The sequence below is a fragment of the Parathielavia appendiculata genome (genome assembly GCF_033297405.1).
Source record: "Parathielavia appendiculata strain CBS 731.68 unplaced genomic scaffold N657scaffold_1, whole genome shotgun sequence".
Taxonomy (NCBI): Eukaryota; Fungi; Ascomycota; class Sordariomycetes; order Sordariales; family Chaetomiaceae; genus Parathielavia; species Parathielavia appendiculata.
Window position 1 is genome coordinate 1,705,710 of NW_026944220.1, and position 26,547 is coordinate 1,732,256.

A 26,547-nucleotide genomic window follows, 5' to 3' on the forward strand; every position below is an offset into this window, starting at 1 on the left:
CAATCGCTGCGGGGATCTGAGTATCTGTTCGGAGTACAGAAGCGGCTGATATCGCGAGGGGAAAGGAGGAAAATGTCGCGAGCATTGCGCTTGGACAAGACCTTGTGGTTGCGCCGGTCCAGAAGCTGGGGTGGGCCCGGCTGCTATCGCCCGGCTTTTGAGCCTTTGAGTCATGGGTCGCGAAGCTTCCACCACAAAAGCCGCCCCATTGCCCCGCTATCTAATTCCGTACTCGAGAACTTTCGAGTAGCCACCGCGTTCTCAACACACAACCCCTTGATCTTTTACCCCGCCTTGGTCAGCGTGCACCTACAGATCGCGTCAGCTTCCATCAACGGCGGCCATCAATTCTATTCTCGATTTTCAACCCTGCCCAGCATGGCCGAAGTCAAGTGGACTGGGCCCCTCGTCCGCAAGACCTTCCTCGACTACTTCGCGGAGAGGGGCCATTCGATCGGTAAGGCACCATCATCAGCACCTCCTCTGCCCTTGCGCCGCACGCGTCTCGCTGCTGCGCAACAGGACGTTCCTGAGATTTCGAAATCGCCAATTGGGAGACATGCGCTCCCTTTGAAGATTGTCTTCATTCTTACTGACCGGACTTCCTTACAGTGCCCTCATCGTCGGTCGTCCCTCACAATGATCCCACATTGCTCTTCACGAATGCGGGCATGAACCAGTTCAAGCCAATTTTCCTGGGGACAATCGGCAAGACTGAGCCTATGGCCCAGTTGAAGCGTGCGGTCGACACACAGAAGTGCATCCGCGCCGGTGGCAAACACAATGATCTCGACGACGTTGGCAAGGACAGCTACCACCACGTGAGCCCTGCCGTTTGTGATCAACCCCGATAGCGATGCTCGGCTAACATGCGGTGACAGACATTCTTCGAAATGTTGGGGAATTGGTCCTTCGGCGACTACTTCAAGAAGGAGGCAATTCAATGGTCATGGGAACTTCTCACCAAGGTTTACGGCCTGGACCCCAACCGACTTTACGTCACATACTTCGAAGGCAACCCTGACATGGGTCTCGAGCCGGACCTCGAGGCGAAGCAGTTGTGGCTCGAAGTGGGCGTCCCCGAGGACCATATCCTGCCGGGCAACATGAAGGACAACTTCTGGGAGATGGGCGACCAAGGGCCTTGCGGTCCTTGCAGCGAGATTCACTACGACAAGGTTGGGGGGCGGAACGCCGCGCATCTTGTCAACCAGGATGACCCGTTGGTGGTAGAGGTCTGGAACAACGTCTTCATGCAGTTCGATCGCCAGAAGGACAAGTCGCTCAAGCCATTGCCCGCGAAACACATCGATACCGGCATGGGGTTCGAGCGTCTTGTGTCTGCTCTCCAGGACAAGACGTCCAATTACGCCACTGATATTTTCACCCCACTCTTCACCAGGATACAGGAGGTGACGGGCGCTCGGCCCTATACTGACAAGTACGGAAAGGACGACGTTGATGGAATCGATACCGCCTACCGTGTGGCTGCCGATCATATTCGTCTCCTCGCGTTTGCGATCGCTGATGGCGCTGTCCCCAACAACATTGGTCGGGGCTATGTTGTCAGGCGTGTGCTCCGGAGAGGCGTGCGGTATGCCAGGAAATACTTCCAGGCCGAGATTGGCTCCTTCTTCTCAAGCATTCTGCCGGCGCTTGTCGAACAAATGGGCGAGCAGTTCCCGGAGTTGAAGAAAAAGCAAGAGGACATTAAGGAGATCCTGGACGAGGAGGAAGTGGCATTTGCCGTCACGCTGGACAGGGGCGAGAAGCAGTTTGAGAAGTATGCAGCGCTTGCGGTAAAAGCCGAGAGTAACAAGCTCTCCGGCGCTGATGTCTGGCGGCTGTACGACACTTTTGGGTTCCCTGAGGATCTTACAAAGCTGATGGCGGAGGAGCGTGGCCTCACTATTGACGAGGCTGAGGTTGAAATTGCTCGGGAGAAGGCGAGAGAGGCTAGCAAGGCTGTCAAGGAAGCAGTTCAGACTTTCCCCAAGCTCAACGTGCACCAAATTGCCGAGTTGGAGACCACCATCCAGCTGCCTCGGCCAGATTCCGACGCCAAGTACCAGAAGGGTGACACTACGGGCAAGGTTCAGTTGGTCTTCACGGGCAGCGAGTTCCGCACAACCAGCAAGGAGCTCCCGCCCAAGACTCCTCTCGGTCTGCTGCTCGACAGGACGAATTTCTATGCCGAGTCTGGTGGTCAAGTCGCAGATACCGGCAGGATCATTATCGATGGCGTCGCCGAGTTCAAGGTGCTCGACGTCCAAGAGTACGGCGGCTACATCGTGCACAACGGATACCTTGAGTATGGAGAGCTCACTGCCGGAGATGAAGTCATCTGCGAATATGACGAACTGCGGCGTCAGCCCATCCGGAACAACCACACGGGCACACATATTCTCAACCATGCGCTGAGGGAGGTGCTAGGAGAGGATGTCCACCAGAAGGGGTCGCTGGTCGACCAGGAGAAGTTGCGCTTTGACTTCAGCCACAAGAGCCAAGTTACATTGGAGGAGATCAAGAAGATCGAGGAAATGTCGAATGAGGATATTCGGAGGGATCTGAAGACCTACGCCAAGGATGTCGACCTGGATTTCGCGCGCGAGATCAATGGTGTCCGCGCCGTGTTTGGCGAGACATACCCCAACCCTGTACGTGTCGTGTCGATCGGCGTGGACGTTGACGAGCTCCTCAAGAACCCCAAGAACCCCGAGTGGCGCAAGGTCAGCGTCGAGTTCTGCGGCGGTACCCACGTCGAGTCGACTGGTCTGATTAAGGACCTGATCATCGTTGAAGAGAGCGGTATCGCCAAGGGCATCCGGCGTATCGTCGCCTACACGGGCGACGGTGCGCATCAGGCCCAGCGGGACGCCAAGGTCTTCAGCGAAAAGCTTGACCACATCCAGGCACTCGAGTTCGGCCCGCAAAAGGCTGCCGAGATCAAGGCCGCCGCGGTCGAGCTTGATGCCCTTACCATCTCTGCCCTGACCAAGGAGGAGTTGCGGCAGCGGTTCACCAAGATCCAGAAGGAGGTTGTCGACGAGCAAAAGAAGCGCCAGAAGGCCGAGAGCAAAACGGCACTCGACACCGTGCAGGGTCACTTCGCCAAGGAGGAGAACAAGGACTCCAAGTTCTTCGTCGGCCACCTCCCCATCTCGGCGAATGCCAAGGCCATCGCCGATGTCATGACCTACTACAAGTCCAAGGACAAGGAGAGGACCGTGTATGTGTTTGCAGGCAGCAAGGACGACGCGGTTATGCACGGTGTCTATGTTGGCACGGTAAGTTGAAACTACTTCACTCTCTGGCCTAGATTGTGGACGAACACTGGCTGATATGTCGTAGCACCTCTCGTCCAAGGGCATCACGGCCGAGCAGTGGACCGCTGCTGTGACAGAGGTCATTGGCGGCAAGACCGGCGGCAAGGAGCCGAGCCGGCAGGGTGCTGGCGCCGAGCCTGCGAAACTCGACGAGGCTGTGGCCAAGGCGGAGCAATGGCTGGTCGAAAAGTTGAAGGAGCTCAATATCTGATTCTCTGACGAGCGGGCGGAAAGGGGTAATGTGGTTATGTCGCTGTGGCGGCTTCAACTGGTTATGTGGGCGGGGCGGACCATATATCCTATGTTGCAGATCTCATGATAACCTGGCCTTTTTTAGTTTCAGGGGATATAGTCCGGTGAAATATCATAGAATTTGGAGCAATCCTGGAGTGACTGTACGTGTCCTCGCCTAAGACAGAAGCTGTTAAGACAATCCGACGGGCTGGCGGCATTGCATTTGTTACAAGCGTTGTGTGTGTATGTATTTATCATACAGTATATAGCACACTGGCATTCTTGTACCATGTCAACAACGGGTTCTCGCCGCTCTGGGTCTCCGTTTCCTCGACGTACGCCCACCGGCGCATAAACTCCTCGTGGGTGAGCACACGAGTCAGCTTGCCCGTAACGGCTTGGTACGTGGCCTCCGCAGTCTGGAAGTCGGTGGGAAACATGATGTCGAAGTACCCCTGATGAACCTGTGCATTCATGTCAGTCACGGCGCCCGGGGTGTCACCACCAATCTGGCTCCCAGGCAAACTTACCAATGGTGTAGTCACGGGTACCGGCTGTCTTTGAAACCGCGTTTGCACGATCGGGGCGTTCAGGCCCTTGACTGCGCCCGGCAACGAGTGGAAATCACTCGTCAGCAACCGGTGGGCAGGGAAGTACTGCCCCAGCACATCAAAGAACTGCATCAGCCGCGTAGGTATGTACTCCGGCGGGCTGAGGTTGGCCGCCAGCGGCTTCTGCATCGCAAGCCATCGGCCGAGGCGGGTGGTCGGATAAGGAACCTTGTGCCGCCCTCCCGTAGCTGCGTCCCGCACACGGAGGTAGCGAGCTGCGACAGGGTCTAGGTTTGGAGTGTAAAACTCGTAGAAATCGCCGTTCTCGTCAATGAGAACCATACCCTGCAGCGGCTTCTGGGTCGTCATGTCGTAGCGGAGGACGTCGTGGGCGAAGTTGTCGAAGACTTCGAAGGCGAGGAAGAAGCAGGGAGATGGGACGGGGTTGGTCCAATCGAAGATGGACTGATTGATGATTTCCACCTTGTCGGCGTGGCCCCGCGCCGCGCTACTCTGCATCAATTGCGAGGTCTGCAGGGTCGCGAGCTGCGCGCTGATCTCAATGATCTTGTATTTGGTTCGGTTGTACACGGCGGGATCGACGTCGCGAATGTAATCGAGGATATTGAGCATGAGGGTGCCGCGGCCGGCGCCCATCTCATAGATGATCAAGTCATGGTAGGGGTAGGTGGTGAGTTTGTAGTTGGCGACAAGATAGCGTGCGATGGATTCGCCATAATATGGGCGAAAGAGCTCGGTGGGCGTGTACCAGAGCTGGCGGGTGTCGCTCGGGGATATGGCGTCTAGAGCATCCTCGAACTCGACATATCGACGGGACAGCAGGGCGTGGAAATCGAGCTCATCGTACAAGGAATGGAAATCGAAAGGTTCACCGGGGGTAAAGATGACCACCTGCTTGGAGAAGTAGCCGTAGTTTGGGTTGTAGAGACTGTCTGGGAAGGACAAAGCAATCGAGGTCAGCCGTAGTCGGCACCAGGTTATCGATTGACTCCCTTGATGCAGCATCCAAAGACCAACCTTCTATGAAGTCCCGCATGAACATCTTGACCCGGCGGGGCCTCTCTGTTCGCCCACGGAGATCCATGGCAGTGACCATGGGGAATTTCTGAAATTCCTCGGACATGTCGTGCTGGAAGATATCGGTCCGCTGCTGCCAGTTGCTCTCGGCCTGGGGCGTGCCGGCGCCCAAGCCGCCACGTCCGCGCGTCACATAGGAGCGGTGCTGATGGTGATTGTAGTGCTGGTGCCGCAGCTGCTGCTCTCGGAGGTGTTGTTGGCGCACATCTCGAAGCGCATTCGCAAGGGCTGCCAGATTCCGTCGCGATTGGCAAGCAGGATGGTGTCGAAACAGTTGTCGGAACAACTGGGTCACGATGGGAGAGTCCATGGTGCCGAGCAGGCGTTGGCTGTCGGGAGGGTCCAATGACTCTGGACAGCCTGAGGATGCAAGACGCTGTCAGCTCCAGCAATCGCAACTCGGGATCGCCATTTTTCAGATGGCCCGAGCTCCCTGAGAGCAGCACGCGAGCAAGCAAGCGCCCGGGGTCCGGCCCCACAAGCCCGAATTCAGGGCAGGGGTCTGATCGGCCTTGGCGCAGCTGCTGGGGCTCATTAGCGCTGTAAGGTATGATGACATCAAAGCCGCAGAAAGCTTCAACGATCTTGAGAATTACTTTCCTTTGAGATCAGGTATTCCCGTCTGTTGCTGGATTTCGATATCAGAGCTTTATATTCTGCCTGTGTATACGTTCTTCCCAATTCGGTATTGTTGATAATCTTTTATTCCTTGTGGCGCTTAGGAAGAAGCAATCGTAACAGAAAACCAGCATGGGCGCATGATGTCGTTGAGCGACCATCCCCGAGTCTATGGCTCGGCCGCTTTGGCGGTTGCCTTCATTGCCGGCGTCTTTATGACATTGGGGTTCAAAGACCTCTATCCAGAGCTGGAAGCACGGTATGAGCGGCGGAAGAAACGCTCACGACGGGGCAGCATCTTCTTTGGGCCTGTCAGCCTCGAGGACCGCGAAACATCCTCCGTGAGCAGTTTCGACCGCGGCAACGGCATCGTGGATGGCGTCGAGGGCACAATCGGAAACACGCCGCTCATCAAAATCCGCAGTCTCTCCGAGGCAACTGGCTGCTTAATCCTGGCCAAAGCCGAGTACCTCAATGGCGCTGGCGGAAGCCCCAAGGACCGCGTCGCCCTCAACATGATCCAGGTCGCTGAGGATCAGGGCCTGCTCTCACCCGGGCGCGGCGACACCATCTACGAGGGCACCGTGGGCAGCACGGGCATCTCGCTCGCCGTCCTGGCCCGCGCCCGCGGCTACAAGGCCCACATCTGCATGCCCGACGACATGGCTATTGAAAAATCCGACCTGCTGCACCACCTGGGCGCAACTGTCGAGCGGGTTCCCGTCACGCCCATCACGGATCCGGGCCATTTTGTCAACCTCGCCCGGACCCGCGCCAAGGAGCACACGGCAGCATCCGACACGCCCTCGCGCGGCTTCTTTGCGGACCAGTTCGAGTCCCTGGCCAACTACACGGCGCACATGAAGACCACGGGCCCGGAGATCTACGCGCAGACCGATGGCCAGCTAGACGCCTTTGTCGCGGGCGCCGGCACCGGCGGCACCATTGCCGGCGTGACCAAGTACCTCAAGGAGGAGAGGGATCTGACATCCTTGAGGGTGGTGCTCGCCGACCCGCAAGGCAGCGGGCTGTACAACAAGATCCGGCACGGCGTCATGTATTCGTCGACCGAGCGAGAGGGCACCCGCCGGCGGCAGCAGGTGGACACAATGGTGGAGGGCATCGGGATTAACCGGATTACCGAGAACTTTGAGGCCGGGCGGGTCCTGATTGACGATGCGGTCAAGGTCACGGACGAGCAAGCGTGTCGGATGGCGAGGTGGCTTGTGGAGCACGATGGGATATTCATTGGGAGTAGCAGCGCGGTGAATTGCGTGGCCGCTGTGGTGACGGCACTCAAGATGCCCAAGGGGAGCCGGGTCGTCACGATTTTGTGCGATTCAGGGACGAGGCATCTGAGCAAGTTTTGGAAGCACATTGCTGCAATGGGACTGGAGGATGAAACCCACGAGCAGGACGAGGACTTGCTTGCTGTGCTGGGCCTCCAAGGTCTCCGGAGGTAGTGGTCGGAAACCTGGTTAAGGTGGCTGGACAGCCTGACGAGATACTAGATCAATGCCTGAAGTTCTCAACACGGGCAAAGAGCTTTGGGAACCTGGGGTATTGATTCTTGTTAAACTCAATGCACTTTGGTATCTCTGCGATTTCAGCAGGTGACCTGCTGCCAGATATATTCCTTGTACAAACTGCCTCACTGCTCGCCCGTTGTAAACCGGGTCGAAAATCGTATTCCCAAGGCGGGCATCCCCCGCTGCTTCGGTATGTATCATGAACTTCCAAGGGGTTTCCTCAAACTCCATAACCGGAAACTCCATGACCGCCCATGACCCTAGAGAAAGAACTGGAGAGGCCGTCTCGGCGTGTTTAGGTCCATGCCTCTGCAACTACAAAACCTCACCTCCATCACGGTGGCCCACGGATCATGTTGCCAAGCGCACCACATTCTGGCGTCTCGATACGCTCCTGACCTGCCTCTACTAAACGGCGGTGGCTATCGGTGTATCGTACCTCGATGCAGGAAGATAATGGCAAAGGAAGCGGGGAAAGACGGGGAAAACGGCGAAGAAAGAACTACCGCAGCCCATCGTACCGGCTTACGAAAACTAATCATGATATTAGCGAAGGCAGCCAAGCCGACTCACCACACAATGGCATTCTCACCTTCCACCGGTGCCCGCAAACGGTGCACTCGCAGAACGTCGTCATGGGCTCATCGGCCGAGCGGGTTTGGGCCTGACTGTACGAGACCTTTTTCTGATGACACTTGCTGCACTGCAAATCCTCACTGATGGACTTCTTGGCCATGGGAACCTGTGCACTGAGCATGTTTTCGCGCTCCAGCTCGCGATCTCGGGCGCGCTGGGCCTCCGATGCCAGCTCTTCGTCCGACATGCGGACGAACTTATCGGCCGAGATGTCGCCCCTCATGACCCTGCGGCCCAACTCGGGGTTGTCTTTGCGCTTGAGGCTCGTCATGAGGCCCCGGATCTTTTTGCCGTATTCTGGCGTGTCCTTGTACACAGCAAAGGCTGCCGCCTCAACCTCCATGGCGCGCTGCATCACCTCCTCGATTGACACAGTGCAGCGGTAGGCCAGGCCATTGTAGAGCACTCCAATACTACCATCGCGCATCTTGTTGCCCGTCCGGACAATGTCGACTTTGTCGACTTTGAAATGCCGCTTCTCGGGGTCGCCTTCGTATGGGGTGCTGTAGGAGGTGGAGGGCGGGGCGGGCGAGTCCTTGGGAGTTGGCGACTTGCTCTGCTCCATCTTGCGCTTCTTGGACTCCTTGGCCGCATCCACGTTCTTCCGCCACTTTGAGACAATCTCGCTAGCCAGTCGGGCAATGTCCTTGTTCGCGTTGTTACGCAGCTTGCCGACTGCGACACCAGCCTTAGTGGACTGCAGTACGGCAAATGAGCAATTCCATCCCGTCAACTCAAGCGCCGAGCTCGGTCAAACCTACACGGAGCTGATCCTCAGTTGGCGCTTTCTCCCTCTTCAACTCCTCGAGCAACTCGATGACGACAGACGGCGGATCGGAAGCCACAGCCTTGGCCAACGTCTTAATCCGCTTGCTAAGTGCTTGGTCGTCCATTGTAGTTGTCAGGTGCGTGGCCAGGGAAGCTTCGTTTTGGGGTGATATGGGCGGCGCAAGGAGGGAGATGTAGATGGCAGCGCGATCCTCCGACTTTATGTTTTAAGAGAGGAGATCTAGATATCTCCAATGCGGGAGGATGGAGGCAATAATCGATGAAATCCAAAGCCAGACTGCAAAGCAAAAGAGTGCGAGGGACAGGAACAAGATAGAGGCGGTTAATCCGGAGGCAGCGGTGCTGAAGGAGAGGCGGCTTCCCAGAACAAAATGGCCGACCTTTGCAGAGTTCGAGAACTCAAAGGAGCCCGATTGCGTTGACTTGAAGTTCACGGTTAATGTTGTAGCCACGATCGCGTGCCATGCCCCACCAGAGCCTCCAGGCGCTGATCCGAAGCTTATCCGGATTAGTCAGCGCCTTGAGAAAGTTTCAGAACCTCACACGTCTTTTCACGAGGAGGAAAGAGCATGTTTGATGATGCGGTGCCCTCTTGGATCACAACCAACTGGAAATTCTCTGGGAACAGGAGTCCCGTCTTCGTAATATTACCTGGGTACCTGTAACCATCTTCTGAAATTGACCTCATTAACTTGAACATCGAATAGCTAGTACTCTTACATGCAGGCAGCGGTCGCCAGTCCAAGTCATCGTCGATTCCTTGACTCGGAAGCCGCAATTTTTGATTATCTCAAAACCGCAAATGCCAGCAATGAATGCATCAATTTTCAGACCTGATCATCTTATACGCACCTCTCCCTCATATCCAGTGTAAGACCTTTGTACATTTCTTACCCTGACGAAGTCAAGCCAATGCATGGCGCCCATCGGCTGTGGTCTCAGTTGCAGCCACAGTCGTGGAATCGGCATCATCCAACTTGTCCTTCAAGTTTTCCTCATCGACTGCCGTTGACAAGCTCTCGTCTGAATTTCCCCCCTCCTCATTCGCTCCACCCGCCTTATCCGCCCTGACCGACTTCCACTCGATGAAGCACGAAATGATGGCAGCCAGCCCTCCGACCGGAACCGCCACCGTGAAAACTGCAGTGAGCGCCTTGTTGTATATCTCCAGCATGACGGGCAGGTCCTCGGCAGGCACGACGTGCCGGAACGAGGCCGCGCCGCTGTCGATGACCTTCTTGATGTCGACGCTGCCCAGGGCGTGCGATGCCGTCGCATGAAGGAGCCGGTGCTGGAACACGCTGTTCCCCACCGAGAGGAACACGGCACCACCGAGCGACTGCGCTGCCACCACGGCCGCTGTGGCGATGGCCATGTCCTCGTCGCAGAGCACGGTCTGCACCGCCGTGAAGCCCTGCTGGATCGCGATCCCAAAGCCCGCGCTTGTCAGCACCTGGTAGCCCGCCCATTGCGCCGTCGTCGAGTCGACCCGAAGTAGAGTCAACGTTCCAAGGCCGACGGTGCCGATAACGCTCCCGATCACCGCCGGGGGTGTCGCGTATCCGATCTTTGACACGAAAACGCCCGCCAGCAGTGCGAAGACGGCGTTGACCACAAAGTATGGGATCGTGTCAATGCCGGACTGCAGGGCGCTCACGCCCTGAATCGCCTGAAACCACACGGGTAAGAAGAATGTCAGGTTGATTAGCGCCCCGTAGACCATGAAGGACATTCCACACGACGCCGCCACAGTGCGCTGTGTCGCGATCCGTGGCGGAATCAGAGCCGCTTCCCCTTTCTTCCATTGCCAAACGACGAAGACGATGGTATCGATCCCGGAGCCGGCGAGGAGGCCGATTACCTTTTTGTCGGACCACTCGATCCCCTGTGTGGTGAATTCAAGCGCCAGGAACAACATGACGGCGGCCCCAATGATCAACACATTCCCGAACAAGTCCAGGTCCAGCAACAGTTCGACGAACCCGCGATCGGAGTTCCCGCACTTCTTGGGTTTGAAACAGAAGACCATGGCCGCGACCGTTACGCCTCCTACTGGGAGGTTGACGTAAAAGCACCAGCGCCATGACTGCCCATCGTCAGCAGATGGGTCTCTCAGGAAGTCAGCTACAAGGGACTACATACCACAAGATCTGTGAAGACGCCGCCAAGCAGAGGCCCTGTTGTGGCCCCGACACCGAACCTGACATGGTCAGCAGCCGAAAGCCATTGGGAGAAGCGGAAACGAGGGTCACCTACATGGTGCCAACCACCGCCATGTAGATCGGAAGCCTCTGGAGCGGCACAGCCGCTCCTGCAATCACAAAGCTCCCCGTCAGGATGCCCGCGCTACCGAGGCCTGCGATAGCTCGTCCAATAATCAGGGTGATCGAATTCGGTGCAACGCCGCAAAGCAGCGATCCAGCCTCGAACAAGAAAAGAGCAAACAGATACGCCTTCTTGACCGAGAATAGCGTGAAGATCCGGCCAAACATGGGCTGAAATGCACACGCTGTGAGCAAGTACGCTGAGCCATACCAGCCAATGTCCGGCGTGGATCTGAATTCATGCGTGATGTATGGGATGGCCTGGACGGAAACAAGTCAGCAAGCGGGAAAGCTTCTTGAGCATCACTCTCGCCTTTACCGTGGAAATGATCGTCCGGTCAATCGAGACCAGAAATTGGGCAAGCATAAGGCCAACCGTCAGGCAGACGAGAGGGAATCCGGTGACGAAACCGGGCTGCTCTGCGGATAGGATTCCCTGAAGGTCTGAAGACTGGCTCGCCTGCGGTGTTGGGGGCGGGCCAGGCGATTCTTCCGGAATTTCATCTTCCTCCAGATCCAGAGATGACTGTCGGTCCGGAAACGTGGTGGTATCCGACAACCGAGCTGCGTCAGGGGACCGTTTACGGTCGAGCATCTCTCGTGTCAGCATCTTCAGTTCAAACCAGTCCTCGTCACGGTTGTTCGTCAAATGCAACTCAGGAAGGACGGGGATGCTCAATCGTCTCACGGGAGGTGCGACACGCATCTCCGGGTGGCAGTCCCCTGCCGCTGTCTGCGCCGTCTGGCCCATTGTCTTGCGGTTGGGGAGAGACGAGGTCGAGAATGATGCGTACAGGTTGACCAAAACAAGGAGGACGTCGTTGGAAGGGGCCCGTCTGTGGCTTTGTGTGTGGGAGTTTGGTTCCGCGTTGGATTGCTTTGCTGAACCGTCTGACTGCTTCCATGAACAGTGAAGGCTGATTAAGGAGGAAGTGTGGACGGGGTGTTAAGTCGGTGGCCGGTTCTCACAGGCGAATCTTGTGGGGAGATGTTTCTGATGGCGACTCTCCGGTATTCGGTCATCTCTGACGCAAAAATCACCTATTTCTGCTACACGTCATCTCTGGTGGACGCGTTGGCTGACACTGGCAGAAGAGAATGGCGTCAGCAAACCAGCTGGTGCCGTGGAGACTTCTTCATATAAGACGCGCGATCACATCAACTCACAGGACGCTGGAGCCGCGGTCTGTTGTGGTGGCAGAAACATCACCTCACGGACAAGGCTGAACCTAGTCGGGGCCCTGGTTTTGGAGAGCCAATGCACGCAGCGGCATGTTTTGAGTGTAACTTTCTGCAGCTGCAGAAGTATGGACATAGAATCCTCTCGCCTCTCAGATCTGCGGCAGTCGCCGGTTATGATGCGATATGCATGTCATATACGGCCCCCGCCCGCATATGGCGCGGTCAGACCCCCCCAAGGTTCAATCCAGACAGAGGGAAACCCCTTCTAATCAGCTACTGCCCCGGAGATCAAGACGGTGGTCTATCAAGGTTGATGTAATCAGCAACTGCCGAAAGATCAAGACAGTGGGATTTATATAACTCTGGTCTGCCGCAGTGATGTCTCTGCTCCCATCAATCTCCACAGATCTCATACTTATCTCGGAACCCAGGCCTCGAACAGCACCTATCCTAAAGGCACCCACACGACTCGGTTAGCACAACACCATCTTGCAGACATGGCTCCTAGGATCATCGACCCTCCCAAGGACAGCTCCCGAACCAAAGTCAACACTCCTTTTCCTGTCTTCGCCCTGTCGGTAGCAGTGTCTTTCTGCTATGCGAGGAAGTACGGGCACCCAACTTGTCAGACGGTCCCACTCTGGGTAGTGACAGGCATATTGATCTACTGGGCATTCTGGCGATCTTGGATCTTCCCCAGGTACTTCTCGGAGCTGCGCCATATTCCGACGGTCCGTGGCTTCCCACTATGGGGCCAGTTCATACCCATCGTCACGGAGGAGTGCGGCGTGCCACAGCGCAAGTGGCACCGTAAGTACGGCGGCATCATTCGCTACTGCTTCCCCCTGGGTACCGAGCGGTTGTCAATCGCCGATAACCGGGGCATCAAGCACGTCACGAGCAAGAACCCCTACAACTTCCCCAAGCCTCTGCGCGCAAAGCTGTGGATGACGCGCATTCTCGGCAACGGTGTGCTCCTCGCCGAAGGGCATGAACACGCATACCAGCGCAAGACGGTCAACCCCGGGTTCTCGATCAGGGCCATCCACTCGTTCGTGCCCATTTTCTGGCAGAAGGGCCTTCGGATGGTCGACCTTCAGGAGCGCGAGGTGATTTGGAATAACGCGTCTGAGCGGACGATTGAGGTGCTCGAGTGGTTCAACCGCGCCACCCTTGACATTATTGGCAAGGCTGGTTTTGGTTACGACATCGGCTCGCTCGAGGACGAAACGCTGCCCCTCCGCGAGGCTTACCGGCTGTGCTTCAACTTCGACTTTGAGTCGCGCTTGCTCCACGGCGTCCAAGCCTTCTTCCCGAAAACGCAGTATCTCCCCTCTAAGATGAACGATGACATCAATAAGGCCCGCGCAATCATCATCAACAAGGCGACAGAGATCCTCACCGAGCGGAGGAGCCGCTCCGGAGTCGACCCCAACGCCAAGGACGTCCTGTCGCTCATTACCCAAGAAGATATGGCCCTCCGTGAGAAGGGCGAGCCGGGTCTGTCGTTCGAGACGATGCGCGACCAGATCATGACGTTCCTCGGGGCCGGCCACGACACGACGGCCACCGGAGCCACCTGGACCATCCATCTGCTGTCGATTCACCCCGACATCCAGGAGCGGGTGCGGAACGAGATCCGGGAGTACATGCCGTTCCTGTTCGACCGGTCGTGGACGTACGACCCGGACACGATGGCGCTCCCCGACCCGGACCAGCTGCCGTACCTCGACAAGGTCTGCCGCGAGTCGCTGCGCTTCATCCCGCCCATCCCCATGACGGTGCGCGAGTCGGTGGAGGACGACTGCATCAGCGGCTACCACGTGCCCGCCAAGACCGTCACGTACATGCTGTCCAACGCCATCAACCGCATGGAGTGGTTCTGGGGTGAAGACGCCGACGAGTTCGACCCGGACCGCTGGGACAACCTGCCCAAGTCGGCCGTGCCCAACGCGTTCATGACCTTTTTGCAGGGTCCCCGTGGGTGCATCGGCCGCAAGTTTGCCGAGGTCGAGATGAAGGTCTTGCTCTGCTGCTTTTTGAGCCGGTGGGAGTTTGTGCGTGACGACAGCACGCCCGACCCGGAAGACTGGAAGATGTGGCGCCTTGTGCTCCGGCCCAAGTATGGTGTGACAGTCAAGTGCAAGCCTGTCTTGGAGACATGGTAAATCTCTTATTTGTGGATGTAAAGGATTGGACATATATGTGTCTTAATGGGGTTGTTTGCTGTGTTAAGCGGCTGCCTGGGATGCCTATGGTTGCTGTTCATTCATGCAGATACTGAGGTCGAAGATACATGTGAGCGCAACGAAGATAGAGGTCTCCTGACACTGAGCCGTCTCTGCTGCGTTGTGTTAAATCTTAATTGGTGAACTTGAGAACTGCAGAAATTGTCATCTAATAATGCAAGATCATCAAGCCTGCCAGATTAATCAATCAGGGCCATCCTGCTTACGGCAGAAACGCTCCTTTGCTCTGTCGCCATTTTGTTGAAGTCATACTCGCCGAATCTCAACATTGATATTAGCCCTGTTGTTCACATGGATCACTACTGATGAAATACACCGGCGACTCTCACCAGCTCGGTGAATTTCTCGACCTCATACTGATCACTGGGCAAAAGAGACGCAACAAGTGGCAGACTTTGATCTACCAGCCATGGGTGTACTCTCTATTACTATTGTCATATCATACACTTGAGCCGTCTTGCACCGCCAGGGGGGGCTTTTCCAGAGTCCCGTTCATGATCCTTCCAAGGACACAACGAAGGCCGGATGGCACTCCGCCAGTGCATCTCCCTTCTGTTCTCCTCCAGGTTTCCTTTTCAATTCTTTCTTCCCAACGAAGAGATAACCACGAGAATTATCCGAGATGCGAGCGCTGTCGTTGGCTATAGCATCAATGTTGGCAGCAGCACTGATGCTGGCAATAACATTCCTAGTGTCGAAATCTGCCGCGCATGACTTTCCCAGCATTCTTACTACCCTCTACATCGGCCTTCTTCTCTGCTTTGCCCAACCTATCGATTGTCTTTCCGCCGTCCTCGTTGTAGATGGTCACGGGGTTGCACACGCTGATGCCCTTGCAGGTGATGTTGACGAGTCCGCCGTTCTCGTCTCCCCAGAGTCCGCCTCCCCCTTGAGTGTTTGCGTTGGCCGCGTTGCCTCTGCCGTTGCCGTAGGCATTGCCGTTTCCGTAAGCGTTGACATTCCCGTAGCTGTTGCTGCTACCGTAACTATTGCCGTTGTTGTTGCGGTTGCCGTAGCTGTCGTCGTTGCCATTGGCGTACGAGTCGCGGTAGCCGTCGTCTTCTCCTCCTCCGCCGTTCTGAACCCGACCCTTGGACTGAGGAGTGGCGCTGTCGGGCTTTCCGCCCCCGTGGGTGGCCTCGCGCATGCGCTCGACATGGCCTGCAACAATATCCAGGAGCCTCTGGAGATCGCCAATGTCGATGGAACCCTGAGTTGAGGCGGCCTGGACTGTCGACTGGATGGCCAAAATGGCCTCGGGGAGGGGCATGTCTGGGACTGTGGCTTCGTCGGCAGGTGTGGGCAACGCATGGAAGGGTCCCGGGAGTATGAGGAATAGAACGAAAAGTATGACAGAACGCATTTTGGCTTTGGTATCGTCGTTCGTTGGTATTGGGAAAACTGGTTACTCCCCTCCTGTCCCTGGTACTGTCAAGAAGAGAATGAAGGTATGATGGTAGCGATACAAGACGATAGAGGGGAGGGAGTCGAGAAGGGGGATAGAGACACGAGTCGCGCCTTCCTGACCTGGAACCTTCGCTCACGCGTGGCAATGGCCGCTGATTGCATGAGTTACTCCATTACCTCATACGCGTGTTTGTCTGGTAATTGTTGGTTCTATCGTCTCTTTTCGTTTCTCTTCTTTACCATGACTCCTGACTCTTCCTATGCGTTTCCCAGGGTGCATGTGCACAGTGTCAACCCCCATCACCGGTGAAGTTTTCCAGACATCATTCCTGCACCTGCAACATAAGTGACATCATGTTGATGGTGTCTACTGCCGCTGATCCAACATATTGACCCAACGTCTGCAACATGCTGCTCTCCGGCTCCGCCGTCAAAGTCATGTCATGCAGTAGTACGCACCTTTTAGGTTTGCGGAATTAGACCTAGAATCACTCACGCATCGTTTACCACTTGTTTGCAGATCGTCTGCTTCTCTCTGTTCTTTGTCAGGTATAAAGACCAGGTCCCTGTTGCTCCCATTGCACCCCAATCCTTTTCCATCAGACATCCGATGTTTATTAACCACCAACCACTCAGTCACTCACTAGCTCCAACACGTAGTCTATCAAGCATACTTTCTCTCTACAACACCATTCACAATGCATTCCGGCACACTGCTTACCGTGGCTCTTGCCACGTTCGGTCTCGTCCAGGCCGCCGACTCTCAAGAGTATGAGTGAGTAACCAACACCCTCTCCTTGCCACACCACCTCACCATGCTAACCATCATGGCCTCCTTTCTCAGGACACCTTGCGCCACACAAGACACCACTGTGACAAAGATCAGCCAAGTCGTGTACCCAGCTTCCTCTGTCATGAGCGCGTGGCCGACCGTCATCCCTTCCCCAGTCATCACGGCGCGGGCCATGTTCCAAGCCCGCCAACAGCAAGATGAGGGATATTATAGCGATGATAATTGGGAATCGAAACGGAAGGCCGGCGTCTCCAAGGCGAAGCAGGCGGCGAAGAACGGCAGGAAGAAGGCAAAGAACGGCCAGGACAAGGGAAAGCAGGCGGCGAACGGAGGCCAGCAGGGAGGCCAGGGCGGCGGAGGCGCGCAGCGCGTTCCGGCCGCGGCTATCGTCAAGCGTGGTTGGGAGTACGACGTCGCTTCGGCCCAGTCGGCTGCTTCTTCGGCCAGATCTGTCGCCTCTTCGGCCAGGTATGTCGCCTCTTCAGCCAGGTCTGTCGCCTCTTCGTACGAGTTGGAGGCCTCGGCGTACGAGTTGTCGGCCTCGGCGCACGAGTGGGAGGCCTCGGCGCACGAGTCGGTGGCCTCGGTGTACGAGTCGAGAGCTTCGGCGATCTCATCGTCGGCAGTGGCGGCTACTGAGACCGTGGTACCGGAGGTGGAGGATGACGGCTGGGACAACGACTGGGACGATGACGAGTTTGTGTCCAAGGCTGGCTCCGCGTCCAACACGATTTCCTCCACCACGACTTCCTTCAACACAACTTTTACCAGCGCCTTGGCCTCATCTAGCCCAACGTCCAGCGCCAACGACTGTGAGGATGACGACCCTGCTTTCGGGGCCGGCTCTGCGATCAGCATGAATTTCACCAGCACGGCTCTCACCAGCACGCCTTTTACCAGCACGGCTACCTTCAACACGACTTTCTCCACCACGACTTCCTTCAACATGACTTCCACTAGCACCTCGGTTGTGACCAGCCCCACCTCCACTATCGACGACGGGGAGAATGACAACTTTGACTTCGAGGCCGGCTCTGCAACTAGCACGGCTTCTTCCAGCACGGCTTTTACCAGCGGCACCGCTTTCACCAGCACTACTTTCACCAACACTACTTTCACCAGCACTACTTTCACCAGCACGGCTTCCTTCAACACAACTTTCACCAGCACCTTGGTCACGACCAGCGCCATGTCCAGCTCCACGTCCAGTATCGACGACTCCGACGGTGACGAGTCTAATTCCAAGGCCGACTCTGCGACCAACCCGCCTTCCACCGACGCGACATCCACCAACGCTTCGAGGACGCCAACCAGCCAGACGTCCAGTGGCAACGGCGTTGCGGTTTCCGAGGGGCACAGCGACGGGGTTGCGGCCACCTGTCTTGTTGCGATGGTCGTTGCTTTGGCGATACTGTAATGGGATTTTGTGCCCCTTTTCGTTATCTTCTATGTTTATGAATGGGTTTGTCCGAGACGGAAGGGATGAGGAAGTGTCTTGAACTTTGATAAGAGTAACCGTGTTTGTTGGGTGAGTAGTGAGGGAGTGTGATGTACTAGGAAGATGAACATAGGAGAAAACATGGTATTGTTCACTGCAAGGACCTGCCTTCTATCCCATTTGTGATCTAGTGTAAACCATCAGTGGTAATATACATTCGGAAGCTGTACAAGTAATAATTCAAGGTGAGGATGCCCAGAGCAACCAATTATTTCTTGCCAGGAAAAGCAAGGTGATATGTCTCCAGCTGCTCCTTGGTGATACGCCCGGGGCTCTTGACGGTGAGGTCCTCGCCCTTCATCGACTTGGGGAAGGCAATGACGTCGCGGACCGAATCGGTATACGTGAGGACGGCGACAAGGCGGTCAAATCCCAGGGCAAAGCCAGCATGAGGCGGGCAGCCAGCACGGAGCGCCTCGAGGAGGTGGGAGAATTGAGCCACCCCTTCATCCGTCATCTTGAGGATGTCCCGCATAATGTACTCTTGCATCCTAGCCACGTGGATACGCCGGCTACCCCCGCCCAGCTCAACGCCGTTGACAACTAAGTCATAGTGGTCGGCCCTAGCCTTCAGGGGATCTGTCGCAAGAAGCTCCACGTCGTCATCCGTCAGCGGCGCGGTAAATGGGTGATGAGTCGCCGAAAACCCTGCGGTTCCGCCCTGGCCGGGATCCGCCTCATTGTCGGGCGTGAACATGGGGAAGTTGGTGACCCAGAGGAAGTGGAAACTCAGGTCACGGGGCAGCAAACCCTTGGACACGGCTGACTGATATACAAGAGTTCTGAACGTGCCCAATGCTGTCGAACCCCCTTGGAATGGCTTGTTCTCGCGCGCCTGGAAAACAAGCACATCGCCATCTTCCAGGTCGGCGAAATCTTCGAGGCCAGCCCCACCGCTCTGCAAGGCGCCGGCCCCCTCAAATCCAAGAGGGGAAAGGCTGCGGAGTGGCTTCGACGAGTCGACCACGAGTGCGACTGGCGCACCGTCTGGGTTCTGGGCGAGAGCGGGGGGAAGCGCTCTCATCAGCTCGTCAACCAGATTCAATGCAAGAGGCTGTTTCTCTTCTTCAACCGGTTTTGGGCGGAATTTGAAGGCTTCCACAACAGGATTGTCGAGATGAGTGATCATCGACACGAATGACCGGGATAGAACGTGGTCAACACGGCGGATCTGTCACAGTTAGTAGCTGGTCCCGGGAATAGACGCATGTGTGGGCTCGCCTCGAATGGAATCCGCAGATCCGGCTTGTCAATACCGAATCTGGTCATAGCCTCTTTGTATGATATGCGGGGGAAAGGTGCTGTACGATAACGTGGAATCATTCCTTGTTGTGTTTCCGCTATCTGATCAAATTGTGAGATGTAACATTTTTTGAACGGCTGCTGATCAACATACCGAGCTCTTGTTGGGCGCCAGATAGATATCTTCACCGTTCTGGGCGACAGAGTAATCGGAATTCAGCAAACGTGTCAAGTCCGAGATGATGACCTCAACTGTCCGCATGACATCCTCGCCCGTGGCAAATGACATCTCCAAGTCTAGCTGCGTAGGGTTAGTCGACCAATACAAAGCTAGAACTGCAGTGACGGTCGTGCCATGCCTGTGTGAACTCGGGCTGTCGATCCGCCCGCAAATCTTCGTCCCGGAAACAGCGAGCGAACTGGTAGTATCCCCGGATCCCGCTGGCCATGAGCATCTGCTTGTATTGCTGAGGGCTCTGCGGCAAGGCGTATGCGAGGCCCTGGCGTCTCGTAGGAACCAAGAATTCTCGTGCGCCTTCGGGGGTAGATTTGAACAGGACGGGAGTCTCGACTTCAGTGAAGGCGAGATTATTGAGGGATTTCCTCAGCTGGAAAGCGATTTGCGGGCGGATGAGCAGACGGGACCGGAGAGGATCTGAGAAGCGAATCTGCAGGTGCCGGGCCGAGGGAGGGAACTGGACGCCTTTGGAAACAATGATATCTTTTGGGAAGACGTTGAGGGGCTGGATGCTCTCGAGGTCGAGGTCGACACGGGATACATTGTTGGGAAAACTCCCGGGTCTTGACAATGGTGCTGACAGCTCTCTCTGGCTATGCACCGTGTCCGTTGAAGACACGGCGTCTCTCGACAGCAAGTTGTTGTGAATCTGAGCAACTCTGCCCGTAACGGCCACTGGGCTGTACAACGGGATGCCCCTGAGAGCCTGGTTTGCATCGTGCCCTGGACCGCCGGGCGTTTGGAAACTCGAGGTGATCTGGACGGCAGGGCCATTGTCGATTTGTACGTCTGCGAACACGAGCTTTGCGTGCTTTACTCGTTTTCTGGCAAGAAATCCGTGAACTGTGACAGTCTGGCCCTCGGTGAAGTCCTCAGCGGCGGACGCCCTTGGGAAGGCATCTTTGGCAGTTGGGTCAGCATTGGGGTGGCTTAGGTCAAGGTATGTTGACGAAAGGATGCATTGCCTACTGTATCTGGCCCACTCTTCACGTAGTTGCTGGCCAACACTCCTGTTCTGCTGCTGATGCTCGTGGCTCAACACACCTTCTGAGATTGGGGACCGGGCAGCGCTGTGTGTAAGCCGATTGCAGACTTGAAATCTGTGAGCGTGAGTCGATGTGCTGTGACGAAGAAACCTCAGGTGTCGTTGCCCGAAGCCGCAAAGGCGCCGCAGCTGAATGCGGGGCAGTGCCATTCGTCTTAGGCCAACCTCGACTCCCAGCTTGGCCAGCTTCAGTCACGAGGTTTCGGTACCTCAAGTGAGAGGAGACCGCGATGAGTTGAAGGCTCGAGGCTGAGGGACGACTTGTGACCCACTTTTCCACAGCTGATGAATGGTCCGAGCGCTCGTGTGGGTCCAGCCAGCTTCAAAAACAGTTCGCAGCCTCGGGAATTTTGAACTTTTCTTCTTTTCTTCTCCATCCCTTCCATTCAAAACAAAGTGAGTGTTCCTACCACGTTCAATCGACCGACACCAGATCTAAGCTAACAATGTGCAGATGATGAAAGCCAGCGTGCTCATATGATGAAACTCCTTCCTTTTGGAACTTCCAAACTCTCCCCTCGCGGGGCTCAAGTGGTTTGGCTGTGATAGAAGGATGGGAGCATGAAATAAGCGTTCGGCACACCGACCTTGTTACTCATCGGACGCGAAGACGGCATCTCTGATTACTCTGAATGGGTAGGGCCCTGCAGCCGCCTAAGTGGGCGTGTTCCGCGGACGGGTTCGTGGCGCATGGTGGCGGACGCGGTTTCCAAGTGGAATTTCTCCGGTACCTCGCGTGGCAGCACACCCACCTTAGACCCTCGCCGATGGGTTCTGAGGCACGTACAGCCCGCCTCTGATAACCTGGAAGTTGTTAGGATTTGACAATGGGAGGCGCAATTTGTGAGGTACAGCATGGAGGATCTTCAGGAGTACAACGAGACATTCAGTCCGGCCGAATTCATTTGAAGGATTTCCGCGTTCTCCAACGTGGATGTTCCGGTTTCGGGTATTCCCTTTCCATTTTGTTTACGGATTACTTCGCCCTTTTTCCTTTTCCTTCTTGAACGCGGAAAGAAGTGTGACTGTAGGTTTAGCTATGTCTCTACGACAATGAACACTTCATCGTTCTGACTCAAAAGACGTGCGTCAACTGTGCTCTATTGACATTGTTCGTGAGACCTTGTGAATTGGCAACTGTCACGTGTCGGTAACTTAGGAACAAACGCATCAACCAGAGAACATGCTTCTTCAAAGACTCCCACTGCTGCTTGATGGTATTCACGCCTCCAGGTTGCCAGCTTACCAGGACTTTGCATCTGTCTTACCCGCGGCCGTTTCCTGTTGACAGGGATCTACTTGGGGCCTCTTGCAACTTATCGATTACCGTGTGGTATCCGTCTCTGTAGCCCCTGTTCGAGCGGGCGGACCGCATTTTGGGCTACTCCAGCGCATTTGTCCGACCGCAAGAAAGCTGCTGCCAAACTGCGCGCGACTGGCTGAGCTGCAACACCTCACTGTGCTCAGCACTGCCGCCGCCCGCTGCCCGATCGCGACCTCAACCCCCGACGGCGCATCGTTATTTGCGCGCTCATTGGGAGCATCACAATCATCGACGAAACCAGTCGCGGGTGTTCTACAAGCGAGTTAGCGAGTCTCTCCGCCTATTCAAGTCCGTTTCCACGAGACCGGACATCCCGCGAGGCCGAACTGCCAGCCACAACCCCCGCCTGCCCTCTGCTTACTGGAAAATTGCGTAACCATGGCAAGCTCTTTCGAAAAATCAGTCAAGGGCGCGACCAAAGTCAAGGTATGGGCTCGCCGCTCTTCTCTGTTCTGTCCTGGGGATACACTGCAACAGGCCGCTGACCGATACTGCTCCTCCAGGCCGCCCCGCCAAAGACAAAGTACATCGAGCACATTCTGGTTGCAACACACGCCGGAGAGGCAGGCGTTGGAGAGGTGTTCAGAGCATTGCAATACAGGCTTCGTGACTCGACATGGACCATTGTCTTCAAGAGCTTGATCACAGTCCACCTGATGATCCGGGAGGGTTCACCGGATGTTACACTGGCGTACCTGGCTAAGCATAGGAACATGCTGGCCGTGAGCGTCTTCTCTGACGGTCAGTCCTGGACTCGGCTGCCCCTGACGCCCAGCCATAGCTGACCTTGCCGCGTGCAGCACAAACCCAAGGCCGAAACATCCGTCACTACTCAGCCTACCTCTCGGAACGAGCGCGTGCATACAGGGAAACCAAGATTGACTGGGTGCGATATAAGGAACCCCGCCTGGAGAAGCTCTCGGTGGAAAAAGGCTTGCTGCGCGAGACCGAGGTTGTGCAGCACCAGCTCACCGCTCTCCTCAAGTGCGATGTCATGGAGACTGAGCCCGAGAACGAGATTACAATTACCGTCTTTCGGCTGTTAGTGCTGGATCTGTTGGCCCTCTTTCAGGTTCTGAACCAGGCCCTGATCAACATTCTCGGTGAGTCTTGGTACAGAAGCATCGTGTGGCCCTCCTCCTCCTGACGGTCTGCTAGGTCATTTCTTCGAATTGTCCAAGACGGATGCGGAGAGGGCTATGGAAATTTACCGCACGTTTACGAGACAGACGGACTATGTGGTGCAGTACCTGAGTGTTGCAAGGCAATACGAGCACCACACAAGAGTAGAGGTTCCCAAGTTAAAGCACGCGCCAGTGAACCTCGGGCGTCAGCTCGAGGAGTACCTGAAGGACCCCGATTTTGAGATACATCGGAGGCAGTACCTGGCGGAGCAGGAGGCGAAGAAAGCCAAGGGCGGAGTGTCTGGAGCTTCCAAGGCGGCAAAGTCTGAATTCCTAAAACCTTCCTCTAACACAGACGCAAACGGAGCGCAGCCGCGACCACCCGCCAAACCAGAGCCTGCAAAGGGTCCGGATGCCGATCTCATTGACTTCTTTGAGTCTATCGAACAGAATCAGACAACCATGGCTGTTCAGCCGCAGCAGCAACCGCAGCAGCAAGCCCAACCCCAAATACAGATACAGATGGATATGCCGTCATGGGGTCCGGCTCCGTTTCAACCGCAGCCACTACCTCAGCTTCAAACCGGTTTTGTCTCTCAACCCACCGGCCTCACCTCCGGTCTAGCTTTCCCGCAGCAGACCCAGCCCGCGTTCTCTCCTACCCAGCAGACTCCTCAGCAGATGCAGTCGGCTTTCACGGGAGCTGGCTATGGAGGGTTCTCTCCCCAGCCGCAGCCCAGCTTCCAGGGCAGCCCTCTGTCTCCGATACCCCAAGACGCCGTTGCCACGTTTCAAAACGCCACGACGCCTGCGTTGCAGGGCCTTCAGGTGCCGCAGCAGAGCACGAATCCATTCCGTCAATCCATGCTCATGAACCAGCAGACAGGCACACCTTTCGCGCCGGCAGCTGCGCCTGCAAGTACCCAGCAGCGTCCCGCCACTAGCCAGTCCACCAACCCGTTTGCCCGCTCCTCCCCCCAGGCAGCCCAGCTGTTCGGTGTTCCGGCCTCAAACTCTCCGTTCCAATCTCAACCGGCTCAACAGACCCCGTCACCGCCTGCGCCCATGCAACCGCTGCAGACGGGCACCAATCCGTTCGCCAAGAACTTTGGTGTCGCTCAGCCAGCCCAATCGACTCAACAACAACGGCCAGTCACAGCGGGTGGCATTGTCTCCCAGCCCACCGGCAGCACAAACCCGTTCCGGCAGGGTGCTTTTGTCAACCACAGTACCGGGATGGGCTGGCAGCATAACCAGCAGCCCATAGGTGGAGGGCTGGACCAGCTCGAGGCGATCCCTGTTTTCCCCCGGCCTGCGCAACAGACGCCTTGGCAGCAATAGGGTCGTCTGGACAAGTTTCAAACAGGATCACATTAGGGGGAGGAAGGCTTGGAATGTTCAGTGAAAAGATCACAAAAGTGGTGATCTGATGACACCCAGTGTTCGTCCGTTTGGCACAGCATCTAGCGCGGCGTTCAGCAGGTTTGCAATATGTTTTTGGTCTGGCTGTATCCATTTCATAGGGGATAGGGTCTGTTGCACCTTGTCGCGTTGGGAGCAGTCTGGTCTACCAGCTCTGCGGCCCGCGACTGTTGCCCTTCGCTGTCTCAGATAGCCGCAATCTTGCTTCGAAAAACAACGGTAAGGGCCCCGACGCTTACTTAGCCAGCTCAGCAGTGCTGTAAGACCTAATAATCTGCTCTTTTTTGTGGCTGCTGCCGCAAGCAAGTTAGTAACGAAGAGCAGCAACCGCATGGGTTAGCCCAACCTTGTCCCACTCGGCATTAAAGCACCGTTCTGGTAATATACTCGAACCAAACCTGTATTACCCCCTTTTCAAATTCGATTCCATGTCCCAAACAGAACGCCGACGCTATGCTTTGCAGAGACTCGCCGAGAAGATAGCTGCCCTCAATTCCTGTCACTTAGTCCAGCTCCATCTTGTCGCCTACGGCGGCAATGCCAGCGCTCATGGTAGCCACCTCTCCGGCGGACAGCCCGATGCCGACCTCTTTCTCATCCTCAATAAAGACTCCCAGCCCGGCAAACGCCTCAAACATGGCCCGGGCAGCGTACTCATCAAAGTTGTACCCGCCAGTGATGTGCGCCGGATCGACTTTGTACTTCTCAACCCCCGGATGCGTAAGTCCAGGGCGCAGCTTGTACCTGCTCGGCATGAAGTCGAGCCCTCCAAAAGGATCGTACGGGCCGTCGGGCGGAGGAGCCTTCTTCTTCTCCTTCAGACCGCGAATCGACAACCGGCCCACGTCCGCCGCGGCCACGTCCGATTTTACCGCCGCCTCGACCGCCCGGCTCGCAGCCGCCTGCCCCCGCTTTTTCAGCTGCACCCTCTGCGCACCACCAGCTGCCCCGGCCTCGCCCTGCGCCAGGCTATCCAGCTCCTCCTCGCGGCTCCTTGCCCGCTCGCGCTTCTCCTCCTCGGCCTCGCGCAGCGCCTCGAACCTCCTCTGCCGCGCGGCCTCACGCTCCGCCGCCAGCCGCCGCCGCGACTGCTCGTCGGCCTCCTTGCCGGCTTTGCGGTTCCGCTCAATGTCGGCCTTGTGCTCCGCCTCCCACTGCTGCAGCGTCGCCTCGGCAGCGCGCCGCTGCGCGTCGGTGCCCGAGACCAGGTCGAACGTCAGGTCCTCGACCATCTGCAAGTAGTTGTTGTAGTCGCGCAACGTCTCGAAGTCGTCCTCGACCTGGTTGAAGACGGCGGCGACGCGCCGGCGGATGTCGACCTCGCGCTCAACGGCCAGGTCGCCGAAGAAGGCGCTGCGGAAGCCCTTGCGCCGCAGCGTGCGGTGGCAGCCCGCGTAGGGGCATTGGTTGGGCCCATCGTTGAAGAGCCGGTTGACGCAGTTGGAGCACATGGAGTGGTAGCACTCCGGGTTGATGAGGAATTCCATATCCTTGTTGAGGTACCGGATTGTTTTGCAGACGGGGCACATGTCTTCGGTGTTGATGGCGGCGAGCGCGGAGGAAGAGGTCGAGCCGCTGCTGGCGGCGGCAGCGGTGCGCGCGCCGGGAGGCGCTCTTCGGGACATGGTGGTGGTTTTGAGAGGTTGACGTGGAAGCGGTTTTCTTGAAGAGAGGTTGGAAACGTGACTGGGTAGCCAGGTAGGGAGAAAGTTTCGCGGGTTGATGGTTGGTGGTTTTGAAGTTGTAATTTCCAGCTCTGTTCACCGACGAGTTGAAGTGATGCCTACCTGGTACGATAGATAAGGATAAGGCTAGATAGTGGGAGCAACTTAAGTATCCGTACTACAGTGGGGTTCCAAAAGTCTGTTACCACCCCACCCACTTTACGCGTCTCCTCGACGCGTCCACTATCATCCTC

The 26,547-nt window shown here is 56.5% G+C and overlaps 11 protein-coding genes across 11 annotated transcripts; 5 read left to right on the forward strand and 6 right to left on the reverse strand.

Annotated features, from left to right (window-relative positions):
* Window positions 1-65: 65 nt before the first annotated feature.
* N657DRAFT_639105 (uncharacterized protein) lies at window positions 66-3,784 on the forward strand. Its single transcript, XM_062791710.1, has 4 exons — window positions 66-457; window positions 613-821; window positions 882-3,287; window positions 3,352-3,784. The coding sequence occupies exons 1-4, from the start codon at window positions 73-75 to the stop codon at window positions 3,535-3,537; spliced, it is 3,186 nt and encodes a 1,061-aa protein (XP_062652390.1). The 5' UTR covers window positions 66-72; the 3' UTR covers window positions 3,538-3,784.
* On the reverse strand, window positions 3,685-5,580 carry N657DRAFT_608194 (DUF185-domain-containing protein). The gene is made up of 3 exons (XM_062790260.1): window positions 5,150-5,580; window positions 4,091-5,064; window positions 3,685-4,024 (listed from the first exon to the last, which is right to left on the reverse strand). The coding sequence occupies exons 1-3, from the start codon at window positions 5,517-5,519 to the stop codon at window positions 3,815-3,817; spliced, it is 1,554 nt and encodes a 517-aa protein (XP_062652391.1). The 5' UTR covers window positions 5,520-5,580; the 3' UTR covers window positions 3,685-3,814.
* Window positions 5,581-5,873: 293 nt separating this feature from the next.
* N657DRAFT_639108 (PALP-domain-containing protein) lies at window positions 5,874-7,457 on the forward strand. The gene has a single exon (XM_062791711.1). It carries the CDS (start codon window positions 5,971-5,973, stop codon window positions 7,288-7,290), a length of 1,320 nt encoding a protein of 439 aa, XP_062652392.1. The 5' UTR covers window positions 5,874-5,970; the 3' UTR covers window positions 7,291-7,457.
* Window positions 7,458-7,801: 344 nt separating this feature from the next.
* On the reverse strand, window positions 7,802-9,353 carry N657DRAFT_686123 (transcription elongation factor). Its single transcript, XM_062796817.1, has 3 exons — window positions 8,754-9,353; window positions 7,949-8,689; window positions 7,802-7,890 (listed from the first exon to the last, which is right to left on the reverse strand). The coding sequence occupies exons 1-3, from the start codon at window positions 8,883-8,885 to the stop codon at window positions 7,882-7,884; spliced, it is 882 nt and encodes a 293-aa protein (XP_062652393.1). The 5' UTR covers window positions 8,886-9,353; the 3' UTR covers window positions 7,802-7,881.
* An 18-nt stretch (window positions 9,354-9,371) lies between these two features.
* On the reverse strand, window positions 9,372-11,472 carry N657DRAFT_660245 (MFS general substrate transporter; the record flags this gene model as incomplete). The annotated part of the gene is made up of 5 exons (XM_062795032.1): window positions 9,372-9,711; window positions 9,795-10,867; window positions 10,924-10,981; window positions 11,038-11,366; window positions 11,425-11,472. The coding sequence occupies 5 exons, from the start codon at window positions 11,470-11,472 to the stop codon at window positions 9,672-9,674; spliced, it is 1,548 nt and encodes a 515-aa protein (XP_062652394.1). The 3' UTR covers window positions 9,372-9,671.
* Window positions 11,473-12,491: 1,019 nt separating this feature from the next.
* N657DRAFT_32122 (cytochrome P450) lies at window positions 12,492-14,506 on the forward strand. The gene is made up of 2 exons (XM_062786795.1): window positions 12,492-12,667; window positions 12,719-14,506. The coding sequence occupies exon 2, from the start codon at window positions 12,785-12,787 to the stop codon at window positions 14,453-14,455; it is 1,671 nt and encodes a 556-aa protein (XP_062652395.1). The 5' UTR covers window positions 12,492-12,667; window positions 12,719-12,784; the 3' UTR covers window positions 14,456-14,506.
* A 461-nt stretch (window positions 14,507-14,967) lies between these two features.
* Window positions 14,968-16,006, reverse strand: N657DRAFT_639112 (uncharacterized protein). The gene has a single exon (XM_062791712.1). It carries the CDS (start codon window positions 15,897-15,899, stop codon window positions 15,225-15,227), a length of 675 nt encoding a protein of 224 aa, XP_062652396.1. The 5' UTR covers window positions 15,900-16,006; the 3' UTR covers window positions 14,968-15,224.
* A 139-nt stretch (window positions 16,007-16,145) lies between these two features.
* N657DRAFT_32209 (uncharacterized protein) lies at window positions 16,146-18,298 on the forward strand. The gene is made up of 3 exons (XM_062786804.1): window positions 16,146-16,492; window positions 16,580-16,718; window positions 16,788-18,298. Exons 2-3 carry the CDS (start codon window positions 16,642-16,644, stop codon window positions 18,151-18,153), a joined length of 1,443 nt encoding a protein of 480 aa, XP_062652397.1. The 5' UTR covers window positions 16,146-16,492; window positions 16,580-16,641; the 3' UTR covers window positions 18,154-18,298.
* Window positions 18,104-20,999, reverse strand: N657DRAFT_639113 (uncharacterized protein). The gene is made up of 5 exons (XM_062791713.1): window positions 20,684-20,999; window positions 19,836-20,614; window positions 19,631-19,777; window positions 19,456-19,578; window positions 18,104-19,405 (listed from the first exon to the last, which is right to left on the reverse strand). The coding sequence occupies exons 1-5, from the start codon at window positions 20,907-20,909 to the stop codon at window positions 18,443-18,445; spliced, it is 2,238 nt and encodes a 745-aa protein (XP_062652398.1). The 5' UTR covers window positions 20,910-20,999; the 3' UTR covers window positions 18,104-18,442.
* Window positions 21,000-22,461: 1,462 nt separating this feature from the next.
* On the forward strand, window positions 22,462-24,548 carry N657DRAFT_652258 (ANTH-domain-containing protein; the record flags this gene model as incomplete). Its single annotated transcript, XM_062794277.1, has 4 exons — window positions 22,462-22,509; window positions 22,587-22,824; window positions 22,884-23,186; window positions 23,242-24,548. 4 exons carry the CDS (start codon window positions 22,462-22,464, stop codon window positions 24,546-24,548), a joined length of 1,896 nt encoding a protein of 631 aa, XP_062652399.1.
* A 274-nt stretch (window positions 24,549-24,822) lies between these two features.
* Window positions 24,823-26,406, reverse strand: N657DRAFT_639115 (CDK-activating kinase assembly factor). The gene is given in 3 exon segments (XM_062791714.1): window positions 24,823-24,918; window positions 24,958-24,963; window positions 24,976-26,406. 1 exon segment carries the CDS (start codon window positions 26,252-26,254, stop codon window positions 25,133-25,135), a length of 1,122 nt encoding a protein of 373 aa, XP_062652400.1. The 5' UTR covers window positions 26,255-26,406; the 3' UTR covers window positions 24,823-24,918; window positions 24,958-24,963; window positions 24,976-25,132.
* Between the last annotated feature and the right edge of the window lie 141 nt (window positions 26,407-26,547).